At 45.5% G+C, this 20,964-nt stretch overlaps 1 protein-coding gene across 1 annotated transcript in view; it reads right to left on the bottom strand.

Annotated features, from left to right (window-relative positions):
* LOC141258548 (uncharacterized) overlaps positions 1–20,964 on the bottom strand; it is a 395,228-nt gene that overhangs the window by 80,303 nt on the left and 293,961 nt on the right. The window contains 4 exon segments of the mRNA XM_073673526.1: positions 6,914–7,092; positions 8,374–8,456; positions 10,178–10,251; positions 10,395–10,568. Coding sequence (XP_073529627.1) covers positions 6,914–7,092; positions 8,374–8,456; positions 10,178–10,251; positions 10,395–10,568 — 510 coding nt within the window.

Raw genomic sequence — 20,964 nt, 5'->3', positions numbered from 1 at the left:
CTTTACTCTCCAAATCACACCTCACCACCTGCGAACTTGACCCAAACCCATCCCACCTCATCCCTAACTTCACCACAGTCTTCATTCCAACCCTAACCCACCTTTTCAACCTGTCACTAACAACTGGTGTCTTTCACTCATGCTTCAAACATGCCTCAATCACACCCATCCTCAAAAAGCCCTCCCTTGACCCATCCTCTCTGACTAGCTATCACCCCATATCACTTCTCCCCTATGCCTCAAAACTACTGAAACAACACGTCCACCTTGAACTGTCCTCCCTCCTCTCCTCATGCTCCCTTTTGGCCACTGACAATCTGGCTTCCAACTGCATCACTCCACTGAAACTGCCGTGACTAAAGACACCAATGACCTACTAACTGCCAAATCCAAGCGACACTACTCTGTCCTCTTCCTCCCGGACTTATCATCTGCCTTTGACACAATGGATCATTTCCTCTTATACTACAGACTCTCTCATCTCTCAGCATCACAGACTTGGCCCTATCTTGGATCTCTTCAAACCTATTAGACCAGACTTTCAGTGTCTCCCACTCACACACCACCTCCTCATCTCGCCCTTTATCTGTCGGTGTCCCCCAAGGTCCAGTCCTAGGACCCCTGCTCTTCTCAACCTACACCTTTGGCCTTGGACAGCTCATAGAGTCCCATGGCTTTCAGTATCACCAATATGCTGATGAGACACAGATCTATCTCTCTTGACCCGATATCTCCTCCATACTAACCAGAATCCCACAATGTCTGTCCGCTATTTCATCCTTCTTCTCTGAAAGATTTCTAAAACTTAATGTAACGGGTCTGGGAGGCGGAACCTCTGAGCAACTATACAAGGGGGCGGTCCTTGTAAGGAAGCGGGTGGCTCCCAGGGAAGACGGGCAGGTAGTCACGGCAAGTGACAGGGACAGTCTCTGGGTAGAAGGGCAGGTAGTCACGGCAAGTGACAGGGACAGTCTCTGGGTAGACTAGCAGACAGGTAGCAGGTGGACGCTCCCAGGCGAGCGGGCAAGAGTCTCTGGACGGGCAGGTGGTCACGGCAAGTGACAGCAGAGCCTCCAGGTAGGCTAGCAGGCAGGTAGCAGGTGAGCGCTCCCAGGTGAGCGGGCAAGAGTCTCTGGACAGGCAGGTGGTCACGGCAAGTGACGGCAGAGCCTCCAGGTAGGCTAGCAGGCAGGTAGCAGGTGAGCGCTCCCAGGTGAGCGGGCAAGAGTCTCTGGACGGGCAGGTGGTCACGGCAAGTGACGGCAGAGCCTCCAGGTAGGCTAGCGGGCAGGTAGCAGGTGAGCGCTCCCAGGTGAGCGGGCAAGAGTCTCTGGATGGGCAGGCGGTCACGGCAAGTGACGGCAGAGCCTCCAGGTAGGCTAGCAGGTAGGTAGCAGGTGAGCGCTCCCAGGTGAGCGGGTAAGAGTCTCTGGACAGGCAGGTGGTCACGGCAAGTGACGGCAGAGCCTCCAGGTAGGCTAGCAGGCAGGTAGCAGGTGAGCGCTCCCAGGTGAGCGGGCAGGCTGGTCCATAGACAGACTGACAGGTGTCGGAAGGCAGACCGTCGGACCGCAGGCTTGCAAGCAGGTAAGCGGATATCAGGCAGGTATCAAGCAGGAATCTGGCAGGTGACCGGCAGGTAACAAGCAGGATTCTGGCAGGTGACTGGCAGGTAACTGGTAACGGGACCTGAGGGCTAAAGCAGAGTGAAGGCTTTGCAACAACATTGCTCGGGCACCTCCATTTTGGAGGAGGTGCCTTATATATGGTGAGGTCCTTCGGCCATTGGCCGGGGACTCCTTAGGATGGCGTGCGCGGCCCCTTTAAGAGAGGGGGAGCGCGCGCGCGCCCTAAGCACAATGGCCAGGAAGCAGAGCGGGAGGAGGACGCCGGGCACGGAGCGGAGAGGTGAGGGGAACAGCGTCCCTGCCTAGCAGGAGGCAGGGACGCCGACGCTACACTTAACATGGATAAAACAGAATTCATTATCTTTCCACCATCTCACTCAACCCCCCATCTGACCTATCCATTATAGTCGATGGCTGCTCACTCTCCGGAGTCCCGCAAGCTTGCTGCCTCGGGGTAACCCTGGACTCTAATCTCTCCTTCAAACCACATATTCAAGCCATTTCCACTTCCTGCCGAATCCAACTCAAAATTATCTCCCGGATCTGCACATTCCTCAACCACGAATCTGCAAAAACACTAGTGCATGCCCTCATCATCTCCCTCCTCGACTACTGCAACCTTCTGCTCTGTGGCCTCCTTTCTAACACTCTCGCACCCCTCCAATCTACCCTAAACTCTGCTGCCCGACTAATCCACATGTCCCCCCGCTATTCCCCGGCCTCTCCTCTCTGCCAATCCCTTCACTGGCTCCCCATTACCCAGAGACTCCAGTTCAAAACCCTAACCATGGCATACAAAGCCATCCACAACCTGTCTTCCCCATACATCTGTGACCTAGTCTCCCGGTACTTACCTGCATGCAGCCTCTGATCCTCACAAGATCTCCATCTCTACTCCCCTCTTATCTCCTCTTCCCAGAATCACATATAAGATTTGTCCTGTGCATCCCCCCTACTCTGGAACTCTCTACCCCAACACATCAGACTCTCCCCTACCATGGATATCTTCAAAAGCAACCAAAAGACCCACCTCTTCCTACAAGCCTACAACCTGCAGTAACCACCGCTCCATCATATCGCTGCACGACCTGCTCTACCCCGATCTACTATATCCTCACTCATCCCTTGTAGATTGTGAGCCCTCGCTGGCAGGGTCCTCTCTCCTACTGAACCAGTCGCTGACTTGTATTGTTCAAAATTATTGTAATTGCTTGTGCTTTGTATAACCCTTTCACATGTAAAGCGCCATGGAATAAATGGTGCTATAATCTAATATATAAAGCTGAATGCGTGTGTGTGCGTATGTATGCATGTACAGTACAGACCAAAAGTTTGGACACACCATCTCATTTAAAGATTTTCCTGTATTTTCATGACTATGAAAATTGTACATTCACACTGAAGGCATCAAAACTATGAATTAACACATGTGGAATTATATACTTAACGAAAAAGTGTGAAACAACTGAAAATATGTCTTATATTCTAGGTTTTTCAAAGTAGCTAACTTTTGCTTTGATGACTGCTTTGCACACTCTTGGCATTCTCTTGATGAGCTTCAAGAGGTAGTCACCGGAAATGGTCTTCCAACAATCTTGAAGGAGTTCCCAGAGATGTTTAGCACTTGTTGGCCCTTTTGCCTTCACTCTGAGGTCCAGCTCACCCCAAACCATCTCGATTGGGTTCAGGTCTGGTGACTGTGGAGGCCAGGTCATCTGGCGCAGCACCTCATCACTCTCGCTCTTGGTCAAATAGCCCTTACAAAGCCTGGAGATGTGTTTGGGGTCATTGTCCTGTTGAAAAATAAATGATGGTCCAACTAAACGAAAACTGGATAGCATGCCACTGCAAGATGCTGTTGTAGCCATGCTGGTTCAGTATGCCTTCAAGTTTGAATAAATCCCCAACAGTGTCACCAGCAAAGCACCCCCACACCATCACACCTCCTCCTCCATGCTTCACGTTGGGAACCAGGCATGTAGAGTCCATCCGTTCACCTTTTCTGTGTCGCACAAAGCCACGGTGGTTGGAACCAAAGATCTCAAATTTGGACTCATCAGACCAAAGCACAGATTTCCACTGGTCTAATGTCCATTCCTTGTGTTCTTTAGCCCAAACAAGACTCTTGCCTGTCCTTAGCAGTGGTTTCCTAGCAGCTATTTTACCATGAAGGCCTGCTGCTCAAAGTCTCCTCTTAACAGTTGTTGAAGAGATGTGTCTGCGGCTAGAACTCTGTGTGGCATTGACCTGGTCTCTAATCTGAGCTGCTGTTAACCTGTGATTTCTGAGGCTGGTGACTCGGATAAACTTATCCTCAGAAGCAGAGGTGACTCTTGGTCTTCCTTTCCTGGGGCGGTCCTCATGTGAGCCAGTTTCTTTGTAGCGCTTGATGGTTTTTGCAACTGCACTTGGGGACACATTCAAAGTTTGCCCAATTTTTCGGACTGACTGACCTTCATTTCTTAAAGTAATGATGGCCACTCATTTTTCATTACTTAGCTGCTTTTTTCTTGCCATAATACAAATTCTAACAGTCTACTCAGTAGGACTGTGTATCCACCTGACTTCTGCACAACACAACTGATGGTCCCAACCTTATTTATAAGACAAGAAATCCCACTTATTAAACCTGACAGGGCACACCTGTGAAGTGAAAACCATTTCCGGTGACTACCTCTTGAAGCTCATCAATAGAATGCCAAGAGTGTACAAAACAGTCATTAAAGCAAAAGGTGGCTACTTTGAAGAACCTAGAATATAAGAAATATTTTCAGTTGTTTCACACTTTTTTGTTAAGTATATAATTCCACATATGTTAATTCATAGTTTTGATGCCTTCAGTGTGAATGTACAATTTTCATAGTCATGAAAATACAGAAAAATCTTTAAATGAGAAGGTGTGTCCAAACTTTTGGTCTGTACTGTGTGTATGTGTGTATGTCTGGGATTGGAATCTGCACCGTCGCAGCTACAGCCACAAAATTTTGCACAGTCACACCTCTGGACCCCGAGAGCGTCATAGGCTATGTTGTGAGGCGAAATTTTAACCCTGCGCGTTCCAATGCAGCAAACAATTTTGCCCCTATCTACATAATGGGGAAAAAGTGAAAGGAAAAGTGTTGGAGGCAAATTGACAGCTGCCACATGTGAACAAGGGAGAATTAACGAATGAGAGTGATGGCGCCAAAGAGTATATACCGTACAGTTGCTAAGGTGGGGTCCCGACATGGGATACTCATACTCACCACACACGGGGATATGAACACACACACAAAATGCGCCACACACTATCATGTGCTTGAACACATATACCACCCTCAGCACACACAAAACTCATCTCACAAAGATTTATCAGGCTGCCAATAGCAAAAAATCACAGCTCAGCTTCTATTTTGCTACAGTTAATTAATCTGAGCTGTGATTGGTTAATATAGGCAACAAAGGACATTCTCAGTATAACAAAGCTTGTGTAAGGTAATAAGATGTCAGTTAGGGTGTGTTGGTGGAAAGGCTGATGTCAGTCACATTTCTTCTCTGTGAGAGGATATAGAAACTGCCAGTTACAGACTATTTTTACCACAATAATGCCTCATAAGAAAAGGAATTTTAGGGCACGAATGTCAGCTGATGCAAAAAGAAAAGCTGAGTTACGGGCCAATGAAAAATTTGAAGACCGAGAAACAAGGCTGACACACATGAGAACAGCAGCTGCTTCCTCAAGAGCCAATGAACTTTCTGAGCAGAGGGAAGCGAGGCTTGCAGACAAGAGAACAAGAGCTGCTTCCTCAAGGGCCAAAGAACTTTCTGAGGAGAGGGAAACGAGACTTGCAGACATGAAAACAAGAGCTGCTTCCTCAAGAGCCAATGAACTTTTTGAGGACAGGGAAGCGAGGCTTGCAGACATGAAAACAAGAGCTGCTTCTTCAAGAGCCAATGAACATTCTGAGGAGAGGGAAGCGAGGCTTGCAGACATGAAAACAAGATCCGCTTCCTCAAGGGCCAATGAACTTTCTGAGGAGAAGGAAGCAAGGCTTGCAGACAAGTGAACAAGAACTGCTTCCTCAAGAGCCAATGAACTTTATATCTATTTGTTTTGTGGTTCTTGTGTGGAGAATAAATTTTTGTTAACACATTCTATTTTGCTAACAGCAGTTATTAACCCGGGCGAAGCCGGGTAGTACAGCTAGTAATAAATAATAATAATAAATAAATTGCGTCGTGTGGTGCGGACACCTGCAGAAAACATGCACATAAATAACGGCTGAAGAAATGCAACATTAACACTACATGTGATCACGGCCTCCACTTTATATTTTTATTCAATTTTTTATGGGTTTAATGGAGAAAAATCATGCCATCTTTTTACCAATCACCATAAATAAACTATTCACTGTTTTATATGGATTGTCACGATTACAGGGATATCAACTATGTCTGTTATTTGCCAATTTGTGATGTTTATTATATTTTTTAAAGTGCATTAAAATTGTATTATTGTGAATGTATTTCAATATGTATTAGTACTTTTATAGGAAGAAAAAAACTCTTGACTTTTACTTTACCTCTAGAATACAGTTACATAGAAATGCAAGTAAAGATGTTTTTAAGTGCCAGTACATTAAAGGTGTTGTCCCTTGAACAAAATGCATTTTAATTAATAGATCTTGGAATAAAAATGAGTTCCACAATTCGATTTGTTAAAGAAAAATGTTCCTGTGCTCAGACAATCTTATACATGTGCACCTGCTATGTGCTGTGTAACAGCTGTGTCTGACTGTGCAGCGACATGGTCTGATCATACCCAATAGGCCAGATTGGGAATTTGGTGCAGCATAAGTGAACCTAGTGCCGTTTAGAAAAATAGTAGGAAAGTTTAGTATATTGGGGGGATCTACTGTTTTTTTCTGATAGAAACAAAAATAAGTCTTGTGTTCATATCAAATGTCATTTTTCTAAACGCATTTAAACCCGAATTACATTGATATATCTCCTCCAATCTCTGGTCTATTAATCTTGCATGATGACTCGCTCTCTGTAATTTAATGTCTTACTAGTCAAAGATAATGACGGAGAAGACCCATGTGGACCTATCTAGGCTTACACGAGATCGATCTTCTTACAGATCGTTCATCCATCAAGTTGCCATGGCTCGAGATCGAACCGAAGGCCATTTAAAAAAAAAACAGATAGTCAAAGAATGCACTGAATCATAACACACTGACAGTTAACATTTTAGAATATATTAACATTTGTCCTACAATATACAAATAATGAAGAAAACTTACATTTAAAATCCTCAGTTACTCCAACAATTACAATATCATCTATTGAACGCTTGCTTCTAGTAGAATGATTTTTAAGATGTTCCAACAGTTCGTCATTTAGATACAAAAATATAGTAATATTTGCCTTATAACTAAATTGTGCAGTAAATATTGCTGTCATGTTGTCAATAATACTGTCCCTGAAAAACGCATAAAAATATAACAATCAAATAACATAAATCTGGTAAAGAAATTAATTGCAAAATGTGTTCAACTTATTACAATAAATGTTGAAACAGCAAATACAAATATCGCTTCTATCTAGCTTGAGAAAGGATCTGTTCTGTCGCAGATTTTCATGATGACTACTTCTAACTGCAAGACATTCTACAGCAAGTAAAATAATGTATACAGGGACATTATGAGTGACAGACTAGGATCCACATCCCAGCTCTGCTAAATGTACTGCACCCAAAGATAAGGATCATTGTATTTTTAGTTCTAAAGTTTGGTGCTGATTAATTTTATGATATATTTGTATTGGGGGCTCCGCTTTACTTTTTTTTTTTGCTAGTTTATCTGTTTAAAGCAGTTTACAAATGTAGCAAGTCCAACTTGATTGCTGTTACGTTACATTTATTAGTTGGCATTAGAGATGAGAAAATTTATTCAAGTAAAATGACATTCTCCTTTAATCTTAAAAAAATCTGAATTCTCCTGAGCACAGATCTTTTTTTATAATTCGCGATTTGCGAATTCAGCAAACTGGCGTTCAACCGAGGCTGCCATTTTGCTGAACCATAGAAGGCCAGACAAATGGACATAAGAAAATATGTAAGATTCAGCTGTCCAGCCAACCTCACAACTCACCATCCAATTTTCTGCACTTCTTCTTTACACCTTCCTCGCGCATTCTCTATAGCCTCTTCACTCCAAATCAGGGCTTCAGCCTTGACTTAGCCTCAGATGCCACACTGTGCCATACCATTGCACATCCCAATGTCATGATGTTATGACATGTGTTATCAAGTGACAACATGGCACTTATGCATAATGATGTCCATGGCCTAGTTGGGGTACAAGTCGTGACTTGGATTGAAGAGAATGATTGCGATGGAGAAAGGGAAAAAGAGGAGGCACAGACGGTGGGCTGCAAGGACTGCGGAACAGGTGAGTTGAGATGAGTATTAAGCACCAGAGCATAGTAAGGAACATTCAATTGAACAAAATTTTCCTGTAGAATCTGTGTGATTTGATGAATTTGAATCTCAGCAAATTCAATCATTTGTAGCAAGTACACAATGCTGTCACCAAAGCAAGCATCTTAGCTGCTATATTTGTACGTTTTTTTTTTCTGAAGCATCGGTTAATGGCAAGTGTGCATTCTCCTAGTATATTTAAAAAATAATAAAAGCATCATGAGTGAGTACAAGTTTAAGTAGGAATAAAAATACAAACACAGTTTAAGTAAAGTGACTTACCAAACCTCATTAGTCAAATCACTTGTAGCATAATCAAACAAATCGGCAACATCATATGGAGTAGCTCGAAGTTTATCTTTAATCTGCATCAGTAAAATAAACAAAGACTTAATTCTAATTTTAAGATTAATATGTCTCTACAAATGACCTCTGCCACTAGACCCATAATAGGGGGATAATTTAGCCCATCATAGACCCCGTACGGTCCTGCTGTAAACACAAAAGAGAAGTATTTATATACTTTATATTTTTAAGGTTGTATCTTTAGAATCTGGTAACATTTGATGTCTTCTAAAAACATTAAACACTTGTAAATATACTGTGGCACCCCTGCGGGTCCAGTTGCCACAGAGGTACTGCATCTCAGCCAGAGGTGTAGTACCCCACTCTCAGGTAAGGAGGGAGCACTACCCGGGACCCACACACTCACATCCAACACTATACCACTCCAGTAGGGAAGGGCGAGAATGCTCCTGAGGGAGAGCACAGACCCGGTCCCTGTCTGGAGGATGAAACTAAGTAGAGGAGGTAGGAGGAGGAAGTAGTTTAGGGGAGCACTGAAGGAAGGACTGAAGGTAGAGGGGACCACGCAGAGTGACAGTTGGTGACGTGGGTCACATGACAGAGAGTATAAAAGGAAGGACAGAAAGATCTAGAGAGTTCCAGTCCTGGGTCCAGACCCAGTGAGAGAGGATCGGAGCAGTGAGGAGGGCTACAGAGAGAGAAAGGATCTTAGGGGCACAGGAAGTGTGGAGTCCACCCGTGCGCCCGAGTTCACGCCGACCATGAGGAGATCAGGTCGCAGTAGGGGACCCGCCCCAGAATAGTGGAGGACTACAAGACTCAGCTAGCAAACCGGAGGTTGCGGTATCTCTATGTGTGGTAGCCAAAAACCACACACATTCACTGAAAAGGTGGCCATATCGGACCAAGGGGACAGAGAGGACGTCACCCGACAAGGCCCGCGGCCACTGGCTCGGGACACTGTGTGTGAGTCGCAGGGTAGGAGGGCGAGAGCCAGCGCAGAGAAACGACCCGGGAAGGTACATAAGGAGGGGGTTCCGATCAAGTTCACCCAAGTTATCTGAGAGTTGGCTGGATCACTTCCCTAGAGAACACAGGACTCAGTGGGCTATTATAACCTGCTGGCAGTTGTAACCTGGAAAATCATAAGAACTGTGAGTAAACACTTGAAGACTGCACCCCGCTGTGTCCTAGACTTAATTGCTGCGTAACCTGCCTTGCACTACAACACCAACATCCAAAATCTCCTATTTAACTACCCTGGGGCATAGCTCTGCCCGTGGAGAGCTGAACCATCTTTGCTGTGTCACCAACAGCCCCAGTGGATCTGAACAGCAGCGGCGGCCACCTATAGCCGCATACCATGGTTGGCGTCACAAAACTTTATCCCCAAAACTTTATTCCCCCTCTTTTCTTTTTTTATTGACTGCCCTGGGCCATGGACTGGGTCACTGCCACCGTGACTACCCCAAAAGAAACTGACCAGCCCGGCTTCCGAGTACCCCACGGCCCCAGGGGGCGCTTCAATACCATTTGCTAACAGATCTTTACAAGACGGCTGACAAAAGTATGATTATCTATCTTATAGATTGTGAGCTCCTGAGCCGGGATGTCACTCCTCTTGTTTAAATTGCAAAATGATATGTTACTCTGTAATGTCTGATACTGTCATTACTTGTACTCCCTGAATTGTAAAATGTGTTACAGAATCAATATACACTTGTGCAATCAGCATTTACGAAGATACAAATGTACATACAATACATGGATATACACCCACCAGCTCATAACCTTCATCGTAGGTGAAATTTCTCTTAGAGGTTAAAGAAACTTTTAAAGACCTCTTCTTTGTGTCTAACGAAAACAAAAAAAAATGGCACATTATTAGATGTGTAGAAACCGTCAATGCAGACAGTAAAGGGCATAGATATGCTGTGTTCTGAAATATAGTTTATAAAAGAGAGATGTCTACCTGCAGCCTGAGAATAGTGACTTACCTGGTCTTAGCTCTGCATTGAAGGACTCCGCTGTTCCTGTACATCTGTCACCAGTGAATGCTGGCAGACATGTGCATTGTGGACTGCAATTCACACCAACTCTTGTACATGTCCCACCATTACTACAGTAGTTTGGTTCACACTTTGCAATACAGGAACAATCTACGCCATTACCTGAAAATAGTAATGAGAATAGACCAGTTGTTGGCATATATAAGTATATGCTTATATATACTTATACTATATATACTGTATATATATATAGTTGTTGGCATATATATGTAAGGAACAAAAGAACATTTTTATTTTGAAAGTGAATCCTCAAAAGGTTTTATTGTAAGATTCTAATTAGTGAATGTACAGATAAAGCCATAATTAAAAGAATGCAGAAAACGCACAGCACAGTATATTTAAAACCAGACTAGCGAACAACTTCAAAATCCTTGTCTTGTTCTAAAAGAGACCAAGGAAATCCTCTGATTCCACAGATTTAAAACTGTGCAATGCTATATTTCACCTGTGAAGGCGCTGCAGCAGATCTAAACACTTGCTTTTGTCCACAGACTTAAAGGGGTTTTCCCACAAACAAAAGTTGATTTTAATCAATAGTTCTTGGAATAATAATAATCTCCACAATTGGATGTGATTAATAAAATGTTCCTGTGCTGAGATAATCTTATAAATGTGCCCCTGCTGTGTACTGTGTAATGGCTGTGTCTGACCGTGCAGGAACATGGTCTGATCATACCACATCTCCTGGCAGTGGCATACCACAAATGGAGGCAGGACACGTGACTGCTATGGGGCCTGTTAGCCGGGGGTCCCGCACAGCCAGCGCTGCTCCCCGACTGAGCCAGCTCTTTGATGTGAACTGCAGGGGCTGAGCTGGGAGGGAGGAGCCGAGGAGTCAGGAGAGCAGGGAGTAGGCACATGTGGGATGATTGGCAATGCATGTGACTGGACTCCTCCCACATGAGTGCATACACTGATTGTGATTGGATGTTTAGTGCACACATGATCAGTGACATCACTAAGGTCCTGAAGTAAGTTTTCTGAAATTGCTGTATAATATATAAAGTACAGTAGACTGGAGTCACTGACAGTGTTACACTTCAGAGTCAGACAGGACAGGGGGATGTGCGGCAGGAGATGAGGCTGCAGCTTAGGGTAATAAATTGAGAATTTCTGCCTCATGGTAATAACTGTTGCTGCTGTGTACAGTGGGTGAGTAACACTGAGGCAGAGAAGAACTGTGGAGAGGTCTAGGTATGTCTTAAATAACTATAGGGTATAATAAGTCCGCACTGAGTGTCACACACAGGGCCCTACCTGACATGGCCGAGCTTTATCCCCTTAAGCAGTGTGCAGTCATGCAGTGTTATTATTTCTTTTCCTTCCCTTCTTCCAAGAGCTGTAACTTTTTATTTTCCCGCTGACAAAGCCATGTGTGCGCTTGTTTCTTTTCTTTGTGGAGCCAGTGATACTTTTGATTGACCCCATCTGTTTTATACCGTTTACTAGAAAATGTGTAATTAAAAAAAGGTATTTTTTGGGGTTTTGTTTTTCCAGCATTCATTCCGCAGTAAAAATGACCTGGAAATATGATTGTTCAGGTGCATCCGCTTACGATCATACTAAATGTCCTTTTATTTTTTTTTTGTGGTGAAAAAAAATTAAGAAATTCATAACAAAAAATATTACTTGAGCTGCATTTTTCCAAAACCCAGAACATCTTTCAGTTTAGGTGGACGGAGCTGTGTGATGGATTTTTTTATTTTTTAAAAAAAATGTATACTATTTTGGGGTACATATGATGCTTTAATTGTTTCTTAATGCATTTTTTTGTGGAATACCCACAATTCTGACATTCAATAATCTTTTTTTCCTCTTTTAGGCCGGAGACACAGAAGCGTATAGCATCGGATGCTGTGGACACCATACTTTGTCTTGGAAGTTGAGGTGGTGTACAGTAGGGTCATTATACTGTGCATGTGGAGGAATTCACCATGGTGGTATCATACTGTGTTTGGGGGGGGCACTTTTGTTGGCATCATACTTTTTATGGGGGCAATGAAAGAAGAATCTAGGACTTCAGCAGGAGGAAAATAACTATGTAAAAGATGGAAAGTTGTGAGATTTTCTCTTCTGTGACCCCGACAATTATTTCATTTGTTTTTTTCTTTTTTTGGGGGGGGCATAGAATTAGAATTTCTGCTTTGGGGCCCCATGATTTCTATGTACGCCCCTGGCTCCTGGTCAGGGGATGAAGAAAATGAGTATACAGACATTACAGCATGGGATCACAGCTGATTCTTACTGTGAGGTAAAACATTTCCCTGCCTGTGTTTAACCCCTTTGCAACCTTGGGTTTTGTCGTTTTTGCTTTTTCGTTTTTTGCTCCCCTTGTTCCCAGAGCCATAGCGTCTTTATTTTTTGGACAATATGGCTGTGTGAGGGCTTATTTTTTGCGGGACAAGTTGTACTTTTCAACGCCATTACAAGTTTTACCATATCGTGTACGGGAAAACGGGAAAAAAATTCCAAGTGCGGTAAAATTGCAAAAAAAGTGCAATACCACAGTTGTTTTTTATTTATTTTTTTTACCACGTTCACTGAATGCTAAAACTGACTTGCCATTCTTATTCTCCAGGTCATTACGAGTTCGTAGACACCAAACATGTATAGGTTATTTTATATTTAAGTGGTGAAAAAAAAATCCAAAATTTGGTAAAAAAAGCTAAAAAAAAATAGCGCCATTTTCCGAGACCTGTAGCGTCTCCATTTTTCGTGATCTGGGGCTGGGTGAGGGCTTATTTTTTGCACGCCGGGCTGACATTTTTATTGATAACATTTTGGGGTAGATCCGATGTTTTGATCGCCCGTTATTCCATTTTATTGCAATTTTGCGGCGACCAAAAAACGTAATTCTGGCGTTTAGAATTTTTTTGTCGTTACGCCGTTTACCGATCGGATTAATTCTTTTTTTATATTGATAGATCGGGCGATTCTGAACGCGGCGATACCAAATATGTGTATGTGGGTTTTTTTTTTATATATATTTTATTTTGAATGGGGCGAAAGGGGGGTGATTTAAACTTTTATATTTTTTTTATTTTTTTTATAGTTTTAAAAACATTTTTTTTTCACTTACTGCATGCTTCAATAGTCTCCATAGGAGACTAGAAGCAGCAGTTGTCTGATCGTCTCTGCTACATACAGGGGACCAGCAGATCCCCTGCATATAGCAGAAATGGTCCTGTGCTATGAGCGCCGACCACTAGGTGGCGCTCATAGCGACGAGATCATGACAACCACAGGCGTCTGCTGCAGACCCTGGGTTGTCATGCACGCCCATCGGTGACCCGCGATCACGTGACGGGGTCGCCAGTGGGCGGGGCTTATGACGCGCAACTCGGAAGCGCGCGTTAAATGTCGCTGTCGGAGATTGACAGCGGCATTTAACATGTTAACAGCCGCAGGTGGATCACGATTCCACCCGCGGCTGTTGCGGGCACATGTCAGCGGTAAGAATCAGCTGACATGTGCTCGGTTCAGTGCAGGCTCAGCGCCGGAGCCCTCACTGAACCGGGGGTATGCAAATGTGCGTACTAATACGGCAAGGGTTGGAAAGGGGTTAAACAATGTTTTACTTCAAAGAAAGAATTAGCTGTAATCCCCTACTGTAATGTCTGTATACATGCCCCCCACCTCTGCCCAGGAGATGTGGTATGATCAGACCATGTTCCTGCACGGTCAGACCCAACCATTACACAGTACACAGCAGGGGCACATTTATAAGATTATCTCAGCACAAGAACATTTTATTTAAACATATCCAATTGTGGAAATTATTATTATTCCAAGATCTATTGAATAAAATTAACTTTTGTTCATGGGAAAGCCCCTTTAAGTTCAGTTATTTGATTCTCAGTTTCAGAATTTAGTGTTAGGATATCTGAGTTAATTTCTATACAATGGCCCTAAATGTTTAAACAGTGAAAATCTAAGGAAATTCATAAAGTTTTACAAGATGCGTGTTGTCATCATTGACATGTAAATCAACTCAAAAGAAATGTGACATGAGGCCTTGGACATGGTTCAGGAGAGTTGGTAACCACTGTGCAGAAAGAGCAAACAATGGGAGTTATGTAACCACTATCGCTGTGATAAACCTTCATTATTTTTTTTAGACAGAGGCAAATGCAGATAGCTACATACAGGAGTGGTCACTAATCTGTTCATATTGATTTTTTCAGCAGAGGATGTAGGTTGTTAGGGGATATGAGAGGTCCTGCTTTGACCAATGAGGAAAGTATAGTTTACTTTATTATATCGATGGTCTCTACATTAGTTATACAGGGACAGTGGTTCATCTGTAAAGTGCGATGGTGCCTGGTCACGTAGATTTACCACAGTCATGTGAATGAGACTGAACATTAAGTAATGAATTATAAATTAATTTTGAATGGCACTGTACTCGCCCGAGCATCACTGTGCTCGACGAGCTCAGCGCTCGATGAATATTTCAGGGTTACTCGGACGGGGAACTCGGGTCTGTCCCCTCCCTGCCGCTCTTTAGAGAGCCAATAAACATGCAGGGATTGCCTGCCATGCACTGTAATCCCGTAGCTATGTTGGTTGTGGGCATTACACTGATTGGTTGGCCGCACAGTTTCATCAGGTGTATATAAGACCGGGCGCCGCCATGCTCGTCACAGTCTACCCCGGAATCAATTAGGCAAAGAAGGGAGAGCTGCTGCAGCATCAGGGAGAGATTTGTTTCTTCATAGTTAGTTTAGGTATTCCACAACATACAGGTGCATCTCACTAAATTAGAATACCATCAAAAAGTTAATTTATTTCAGTTTTTCAATACAAAAAGTGAAACTCAAATATTATATAGAGTCATTACAAACAGAGTGATCTATTTCAAGTGTTTATTTCTGTTAATGTTGATGATTATGGCTTACAGTCAATGGAAACACAACAGTCATTACCTCAGCCGCCCTTGCCGTGCTTCAGCGGCGTTTGCAGCTTCCGACTCACCGACTGATCTGCAATGTCCCCACTAGTGTTGAGCGATACCTTCCGATATCGGGAAATATCGGATCGGATTGGATCGGACCGATACCGAAAAAGTATCGGATATCGCCGATTCCGATACCGGAAACCAATGCAAGTCAATGGGACATAAATATCGGAATTAAAATAAACCCTTTCTTTCCTTGTAGGTTATTTCTACATGAAGGAAAACAACTAAGAATAATGTAGAATGTATTGGGGGAGGTGGGGGAGACAATAAAGGCATAGAGGTTTAGCCCAGTCAAATGGAATAGCAGGAATTAATATTTTTTTATTATGTTCTGAGTTACGGAAATATTAACTATGTTAAGTATTTTTATATTTTGTCAGATATTTATGTTTCACTACTTCCATGCTCTTCACCTTCTTTTTTACTTCTCCCACACTTTCTCCTTCATCATCCTCAGCATCTTTTTCATCCACTTCTTCTTCACCTTCTTCTTCTTCACCTTCTTCGTATTATTCTTTTTTTTACATTCTTCATATTCTACTTCTTCATCTTCTTCATATTCTTCTTCTTCATCATATTCTTATTTGTGACAGGCATTCCTGTAGTTGTTATCTATAAAAGGTTGGACATTACACCTTTCGTTCTGCCCGTCACAAAAGATTTACAACAGGATTTGTCCGCGTTCAGTTTGGCCTGCAGCAGCAGGTCTTTTCCAGGGGCACCACGAGGAGGAACGGACTCACCCCCATACACTGCTTAGTCATCTTCTGCTTATAATTTAGATATTATCTTTTGCTCTGATTTTTAGTCTTATGCTTAATGTTCTTCCGCTTTTTGTTCTGCAGCTTCTTGTATTTCTGCTTCTTGGTTTTCTGTCTCTTGTTTTTCTGTATCTTGGTGCTTGTCTTCTCTTCTTTGTCTTCTTGGTCAACTTCTTCAGGGTCATCTTCTTGGTCTTCTTCGGGGTGGTCTTCAGGGTCGTCGTCTTCGGGGGTCCTCGTCTTCGGGGTCCTCGTCTTCTTCGGGTTGGTCTTCTGGGTCCTCGTCTTCGGGGTCCTCGTCTTCTTCGGGGTGGTCTTCAGGGTCCTCGTCTTCTTCGGGGTGGTCTTCAGGGTCCTCGTCTTCTTCGGGGTGGTCTTCAGGGTCCTCGTCTTCAGGGTCATTGTCTTCGGGGTCCTCGTCTTCTTAGGGTTGGTCTTCAGGGTCCTCGTCTTCAGGGTCCTCGTCAGGGAGATCCAGAGTGATTACCAAGAACCATTTCAAAAAGCTTGAACTTGGAAATGTAGCAGAAGGTACAAGAAAGCTGAGGAACTACCGAGGACCAGCTGACGGTACTGGAACCCGGATGGATAGCAGAAGGTACAAGAGCCAATGGAACTACCGAGGACCAGCTGATGTTACTGGAACTCGGTTACTAAGCAGGAGGTACCTGTGCCAGAAAGCACTACCAAGGACCAGCAGACGTTGGTGGAACTTGGATACCGAGAAGGAGGCACCTAATCCAAAGGCACTGCCGAGAACCAGCTGACGGTACTGGAACCCGGATGGGTAGCAGAAGGTACAAGAGCCAATGGAACTACCGAGGACCAGCTGATGTTACTGGAACCTGGATGGGTAGCAGAAGGTACAAGAGCCAATGGAACTACCGAGGACCAGCTGATGTTACTGGAACTCGGTTACTAAGCAGGAGGTACCTGTGCCAGAAAGCACTACCAAGGACCAGCAGACGTTGGTGGAACTTGGATACCGAGAAGGAGGCACCTAATCCAAAGGCACTGCCGAGAACCAGCTGACGGTACTGGAACCCGGATGGGTAGCAGAAGGTACCCATGTAAAAAAAAAGTTCAAGGCCGCGAGCCGGCCGCAGTTACCAAAACCCACAGTCCTACAGAGGGTGCTTGTCCTATTGGCACTATGGAACCAGCCTTCATTGCCAGATCCCGCAGCCCACATAGGAGTCACCTAAACTGCAGGCACCATAGAGTCGGCTAACCCGACCGCAACACGACAGGACAACGCATTGGAGGCAAAGTGACGTTGACACTACCCGGAAACAGCTGGCGTGCTGGAACCAGGCTGGGCAGGAGGGAGTACCCGTGCCAAAGACACTGCCGAGGACCAGCTGACGGTACTGGAACCCGGATGGGTAGCAGAAGATACAAGAGCAAATGGAACTACTGAGGACCAGCTGACGGTACTGGAACCCGGATTGGTAGCAGAAGGTACAAGAGCCAATGGAACTACCGAGGACCAGCTGATGTTACTGGAACTCGGTTACTAAGCAGGAGGTACCTGTGCCAGAAAGCACTACCAAGGACCAGCAGACGTTGGTGGAACTTGGATACCGAGAAGGAGGCACCTAATCCAAAGGCACTGCCGAGAACCAGCTGACGGTACTGGAACCCGGATGGGTAGCAGAAGGTACCCATGTAAAAAAAAAGTTCAAGGCCGCGAGCCGGCCGCAGTTACCAAAACCCACAGTCCTACAGAGGGTGCTTGTCCTATTGGCACTATGGAACCAGCCTTCATTGCCAGATCCCGCAGCCCACATAGGAGTCACCTAAACTGCAGGCACCATAGAGTCGGCTAACCCGACCGCAACACGACAGGACAACGCATTGGAGGCAAAGTGACGTTGACACTACCCGGAAACAGCTGGCGTGCTGGAACCAGGCTGGGCAGGAGGGAGTACCCGTGCCAAAGACACTGCCGAGAACCAGCTGACGGTACTGGAACCCGGATGGGTAGCAGAAGATACAAGAGCAAATGGAACTACCGAGGACCAGCTGACGGTACTGGAACCCGGATGGGTAGCAGAAGGTACAAGAGCCAATGGAACTACCGAGGACCAGCTGATGTTACTGGAACTCGGTTACTAAGCAGGAGGTACCTGTGCCAGAAAGCACTACCAAGGACCAGCAGACGTTGGTGGAACTTGGATACCGAGAAGGAGGCACCTAATCCAAAGGCACTGCCGAGAACCAGCTGACGGTACTGGAACCCGGATGGGTAGCAGAAGGTACCCATGTAAAAAAAAAGTTCAAGGCCGCGAGCCGGCCGCAGTTACCAAAACCCACAGTCCTACAGAGGGTGCTTGTCCTATTGGCACTATGGAACCAGCCTTCATTGCCAGATCCCGCAGCCCACATAGGAGTCACCTAAACTGCAGGCACCATAGAGTCGGCTAACCCGACCGCAACACGACAGGACAACGCATTGGAGGCAAAGTGACGTTGACACTACCCGGAAACAGCTGGCGTGCTGGAACCAGGCTGGGCAGGAGGGAGTACCCGTGCCAAAGACACTGCCGAGAACCAGCTGACGGTACTGGAACCCGGATGGGTAGCAGAAGATACAAGAGCAAATGGAACTACCGAGGACCAGCTGACGGTACTGGAACCCGGATGGGTAGCAGAAGGTACAAGAGCCAATGGAACTACCGAGGACCAGCTGATGTTACTGGAACTCGGTTACTAAGCAGGAGGTACCTGTGCCAGAAAGCACTACCAAGGACCAGCAGACGTTGGTGGAACTTGGATACCGAGAAGGAGGCACCTAATCCAAAGGCACTGCCGAGAACCAGCTGACGGTACTGGAACCCGGATGGGTAGCAGAAGATACAAGAGCAAATGGAACTACCGAGGACCAGCTGACGGTACTGGAACCCGGATGGGTAGCAGAAGATACAAGAGCAAATGGAACTACCGAGGACCAGCTGACGGTACTGGAACCCGGATGGGTAGCAGAAGGTACAAGAGCCAATGGAACTACCGAGGACCAGCTGATGTTACTGGAACTCGGTTACTAAGCAGGAGGTACCTGTGCCAGAAAGCACTACCAAGGACCAGCAGACGTTGGTGGAACTTGGATACCGAGAAGGAGGCACCTAATCCAAAGGCACTGCCGAGAACCAGCTGACGGTACTGGAACCCGGATGGGTAGCAGAAGGTACCCATGTAAAAAAAAAGTTCAAGGCCGCGAGCCGGCCGCAGTTACCAAAACCCACAGTCCTACAGAGGGTGCTTGTCCTATTGGCACTATGGAACCAGCCTTCATTGCCAGATCCCGCAGCCCACATAGGAGTCACCTAAACTGCAGGCACCATAGAGTCGGCTAACCCGACCGCAACACGACAGGACAACGCATTGGAGGCAAAGTGACGTTGACACTACCCGGAAACAGCTGGCGTGCTGGAACCAGGCTGGGCAGGAGGGAGTACCCGTGCCAAAGACACTGCCGAGAACCAGCTGACGGTACTGGAACCCGGATGGGTAGCAGAAGGTACAAGAGCCAATGGAACTGCCGAGAACCAGCTGGCGGTGCTGGAGCCCAGGGTAAATACTAAAAACAGAAGAGCCAGAGGTGTATTTGGAGGAGGTTTTAAATCCGTACTACAGTGGATGTGGACAAAGCAGGAGAATTTGCCGGACACACAGCTGGGGATCAGCTGACGTTACTGAATCCCAATAACACTGGAGCAAGCGTTGACTGTGCAGACGGCACTTCTGAGCAGCAACTAGCGGTATTGGAGCCCAGGGTAAATACTAAAAACGGAGGAGCCAGAGGTGTAATTGGAGCAAGTTTTAAATAAGTAGCACAGTGAATATGGACAGAGCAGGAGAAATTGCCGTGAACACAGCAGGGGAACAGCTGACGTTACTGAACCCCAATAACATGGTAGCAAGTGTTGACTGTGCAGACGGCACTTCCGAGCGCCAACTGGCGGTGCTGGAGCCCAGGGATAAGAATGAAAACAGAGGAGCCAGAGGTGTAATTCGAGCAACTTTAAAATGTGTAGTACAGTGGATGTGGACAAAGCAGGAGAAATTGCCGTCCGCACAGCAGGAGAACAGCTGACGTTACTGAACCCCAATAACACGGCAGCAAGTGTTGACTGTGCAGACGGCACTTCCGAGCGCCAACTGGCGGTGCTGGAGCCCAGGGATAAGAATGAAAACAGAGGAGCCAGAGGTGTAATTCGAGCAACTTTAAAATGTGTAGTACAGTGGATTTGGACAAAGCAGGAGAAATTGCCGTCCGCACAGCAGGAGAACAGCTGACGTTACTGAACCCCAATAACACGGCAGCAAGTGTTGACTGTGCAGACGGCACTTCCGTGCGCCAACTGGCGGTGTTGGAGCTCAGGGATAATACTGAAAACAGAGGAGCCAGAGGTGTAATTGGAGCAACTTTAAAATCTGTAGTAGTGAGAATGTGGACAGAGCAGGAGAAATTGCCGTCCGCACAGCAGGGGAACAGCTGACGTTACTGAACCCCAATAACATGGTAGCAAGTGTTGACTGTGCAGACAGCACTTCCGAGCGCCAACTGGCGGTGCTGGAGCCCAGGGATAAGAATGAAAACAGAGGAGCCAGAGGAGTAATTGGAGCAACTTTAAAATGTGTAGTACAGTGGATGTGGACAAATCAGGAGAAATTGCCGTCCGCACAGCAGGAGAACAGCTGACGTTACTGAACCCCAATAACACGGCAGCAAGTGTTGACTGTGCAGACGGCACTTCCGAGCGCCAACTGGCGG

The sequence above is a fragment of the Phyllobates terribilis genome, unplaced genomic scaffold (assembly GCF_046119375.1).
Source record: "Phyllobates terribilis strain yellow unplaced genomic scaffold, ASM4611937v1 Scaffold_3__8_contigs__length_932513732, whole genome shotgun sequence".
NCBI lineage: Eukaryota > Metazoa > Chordata > Amphibia > Anura > Dendrobatidae > Phyllobates > Phyllobates terribilis.
This window is presented reverse-complemented; position numbering and strand designations above follow the sequence as displayed.